Genomic DNA, 3,846 nt, shown 5'->3' on the forward strand with positions numbered 1-3,846 from the left:
GAGGAAGGGGATGACTTGGTCGAACATGGCGTTGCGCTGCAGGTCTTCGTGGTCCCAGGCCACGGTGGAGTTGAGGTCCGATTCGAGGACGTGGTGGATGATTTGAGAGTGGAAGGGAGCGAAGCGATCCCAGTTTTCTTGGAGGTGGAGGGGCTTGTCGAGGCCGGTGAAGGTCTTGGGGGACTCGACGACGACGAAGTAGTCGACTTGCTTGCTGAGAGTGTTGAGGCGGATCTCGAGCCAGTTTAGCTCATCGTTGATAAGGAAGAGGTCGTAGATCTTGCGCTTGCCGCCTTTGGGGGTGTGTGGCTCCCAGTGGTAAGGCGCGCATAACTCGGCGGGCGTGGCTTCGGCGACGTAGGAGGTCGCTTTGTTGTCGACGGGACCGAGTTCAGATTGCCAGGTTGAATGGCTCGCGGGGATTTGATGGCGGCGGGGGGTAAGCGGGCTGTAGAAAACGGCGATGGTGACGAGCACGAGGGCTGCGAGGGCGATGAAGCGTGTCAGCCGTCGTGTCGGCATTATGGAAATCATAATGTCGTAGGGGGCAGCATGAGATGTTGCCTTGTAGATGTATAAACCGTGGTTGAGCCTTTCACGAGAGAAGGGATATGTCGTGTGAGGTCGTGAGGCTCAACGGTCGTTGATCTTTATAGGAGAGTATTCCGAAGGAATGGTCAACGTCAAGGCTGAAGATTAAATTACCGCTTACGGTATTTGATCCCCGCTGTAGCCTTGCGGACCCTTAGGGGTGGGAGCCTAATGCCATATTAGGATAAGCGCGGATTCGGGACGGAAGTGGCCCATTCAATTTACGCGACTTCCCTTGGAAGAATCGCGTCCCTTCACGCGTGTCCGCCCCCAAAAGACGACATTCAGAGACAACGGTGGCCGAAACAATTGTTAACATCACAACGCCTATCACTACACTTTATGATATCCCGAATCAAACCATATATGCTGGGCTTTGCTTGAGTAACTGTTTGTTTCTTCCCGAGTTTGGCTAGGGCTGGCACAATGGACACCTCGATGGGCGGCACCTCAATGTCCCCGCGATCATTGAAACGGCAACATGAAGATAGTCCTACCAATGTAACATCAGCGCCTCTCAAGATGTCACCCGAACAACACCTCCCACCTTCTGTAGCACATCACCTTATCCGAGAGTCGAGTCCAGCGAGGAGCGACACCGAGTCAGTAATCTCGGAAGCCCCGTCACGAACCCCGAGCCTTGGACCGAATTCACCCCTTCTCAAGCCGGCGAACGCCTTTTCCATGATGAGCAGCGGGGGCCAACCGCCGAAGAAGAAGCCGAAGCTTACGTTCGCGGAGCAAGAACACAAGAAGATTCTCAAGGAGATCAGGGACCGCGAGAAGGCGGACGAGCGTGCGAGGAAGGAGGCAGAGAAGCGGGATAAGGAGCATGATAAGGCGAGGAGGGATGCGGAAAAGGAGGCTGAACGACAAAAGAGAGAGGCTGAGAAAGAAGAGAAAAGGCTTGTTAAGGAGGCAGAGAAGCTGGTGAAGGACGCGGAGCGGGCGGAGAAGGAGAAGGAGAGGAAGGCCAAGGAGGAGGAGAAGAGGAAAAAGGAAGAGGAGAAGCAAAGGCTGGAAGAGGAGAAGAAAAAGAAGGAGAGGAGCCAGAAGAAGCTCAATTCTTTTTTCACATTACAACCCGCCAAGAAGCCAGAGAAGGACGTGAGCCCAGAGCCCGGGAACGCGGCAGGTCCGGCACCAGACGATAAATCACCAAATAAGCGCAGCGAGATTTCGGATTACGACAAGGCGTTCCCGGCGTTCTTTGTACAAAACAGTGTCACTCTAGCTCCTATACTACGGTTTGAGCGGGACGAGTTTGCCACACAGACATTAGAAAACGAGCTAGACGCCTGTCTCAGCGGATCAAAAGCCTCAGAACGCCCGCCGAAACTCGATGCCACCAAAGCCTTCAACATACCCCACAACTGCTTCACCCGCCGCGGCAGGCGCTGCGTGCCCGTCAAGCAAATCATGTCGCACCTCCTCGGCGGCTCCTCACGACCCATCGACCTCACAACCGACTCCCAAAACGCACAAATCAAGAACACCCGAACCTCCCTCCGGGCCATCCCCTACAAGATCCTCAAATTCGCCGAGGACGTGCGGCCGCCGTACATCGGGACGTATACCAAGCAGCCCGTGTCGGGCGCAGCAAGGCTGGCTAGGAATCCGATTAAGCGCGACCTTCCGGGAGTGGATTATGATTATGATTCTGAGGCGGAGTGGGAGGAGCCGGGGGAGGATGAGGAGGATCTTGGGTCGGAAGGAGAGGATGACGATGATGCGGATGGAGAGGAGGATCTGGATGGTTTCCTGGATGACGCTGATGACGAGATCGCCAATGCAAGGAAACTCGTCATGCTCGGTGATTTAGAACCGAAGAGCACTGGGCTCTGCTGGGAGGATGAGCAAGGCCGGTATCCGAATATCGAGATGCGAGGGTTTGCGTTGGAGGTTATTCATGGTAAGCCCCCTTTTCCTCGAATCCATTTTTTTATCCCCTGGGATCCAATGAGTAAAGTAGATCTAACACACCCCGCAGAAAATATCAAAGTCCAAACCCCCATCGACCCCTTCGCAACACACTACTGGGCACCCCCCGCCCCACCACCCTCCATGCAACCCCCCCGCCTCCCCCTAAACCCCATGAAAGGGACAAGCGCGCACGTCAACGGCCCCTCCGCCAAGACGGTCAAGATGTTCGGCCTCATCGCGCCTAGCACCAGCAAATCCTCTTCCGCGACCTCCTCGTCTGGCGGCAAGTCCGGAGGAGCAGGGACGAAGAAACTAGTCGCCCCTGACGAGATGGCGGCGTTTAAACTGGCGGTGCAGGGGAGCGAGTTGAGTAAGCTGGGCTTGATTGAGGTGCTGAATAAACAGTTCCCGAAGAGCTCGAAGGGGTGTATTAAGAATACGCTTGAGGTATTTGGAGAAGAGGTGGGTGTGGAGGGAGGAAGGGGGGGTGAGTTGAGAGGTGTTGAAGGGTTTGGGAATATGTTTTATGTAAAAATTAGCGGTGTAAAGGGGTTAAGCATGCGCGCCGAGAGAGGTGTTTTTTTAGGGGGAAGAAGGGAGAAGGAAGGGATATGATTACGTGGGCGAGATTCCCGATATTGGGAGGAGAAAGGCGAAAGTGAAGGGATATATATATGCTGAGCTAGATTCTCGCTATTGGGAGAAGGAGATAAGGGCAAAGGGAAAGAGAGGGAAACGGAACTGTGAAAACCACAGTGTTCCAGAGCTACAATGGCTATCACACACGCTTCACACCCCTGATATTGCTCCACACACACACACACCTCGCTTCTTGCTTTGCTTCAAAGTCACATTAGATATATACCTACGCCGAACCACTTTTAGACTCCAACCACTTCCCAATCCTCCTCCTAATATCCGGCTCATTCTGCTGCATGGGGTTTAACCTCCTATCCTTAACCATGCTCTTATAATCCTCCCCCCACTTCTCGCTCAGTCGCTGACACCACTCTTGCTCCCTCGTACTCTGCTTCCTCGGTTTCTTCTCCGCGACGCGCAGGGCTTGCTCTTCGAGCTGTCTCACAACCTCGTTCTTCTCCTCCTGCTCGTCTTCAAATCCCTCGAATCCCTCCATTGCATCATCATCACCCTCGTCGCCGGACTCGAGCTCGTTAAGAGGGTCGTTGAGGGGATTGGCTTTCTTGGTGTGCGAATGAATGACCTTGATGATCTTGCCATCTGCGTCGCGCTCGACGCGCGCGGTTTGCGGCGCGATGGTGGTGGGGAGGGCGGAGGTGATGGAGAGGGTGGCCGCGGTGGAGGTGGAGGGGA

The 3,846-nt window shown here is 54.7% G+C and overlaps 2 protein-coding genes across 2 annotated transcripts in view; one reads left to right on the plus strand and one right to left on the minus strand.

Moving 5' to 3' along the window:
* Positions 1 to 677, minus strand: part of VE01_10601 (uncharacterized protein) — a gene marked incomplete at its 3' end in the record, with an annotated part of 1,219 nt that extends 542 nt beyond the window's left edge. The window contains exon 1 of the mRNA XM_018279995.2: positions 16 to 677. Within this exon, the coding sequence (XP_018125108.2) occupies positions 16 to 534 (519 nt within the window). The 5' untranslated portion in view covers positions 535 to 677. The remainder of the gene's footprint in view (positions 1 to 15) is intronic.
* Positions 678 to 788: 111 nt separating this feature from the next.
* On the plus strand, positions 789 to 2,948 carry VE01_10602 (uncharacterized protein; the record flags this gene model as incomplete). Its single annotated transcript, XM_018279996.2, has 3 exons — positions 789 to 2,503; positions 2,582 to 2,884; positions 2,920 to 2,948. Exons 1-3 carry the CDS (start codon positions 1,018 to 1,020, stop codon positions 2,946 to 2,948), a joined length of 1,818 nt encoding a protein of 605 aa, XP_018125106.1. The 5' UTR covers positions 789 to 1,017.
* Positions 2,949 to 3,846: the final 898 nt, after the last annotated feature.

Source organism: Pseudogymnoascus verrucosus (genome assembly GCF_001662655.1).
Source record: "Pseudogymnoascus verrucosus strain UAMH 10579 unplaced genomic scaffold scaffold_91, whole genome shotgun sequence".
Lineage (NCBI taxonomy): Eukaryota > Fungi > Ascomycota > Leotiomycetes > Thelebolales > Thelebolaceae > Pseudogymnoascus > Pseudogymnoascus verrucosus.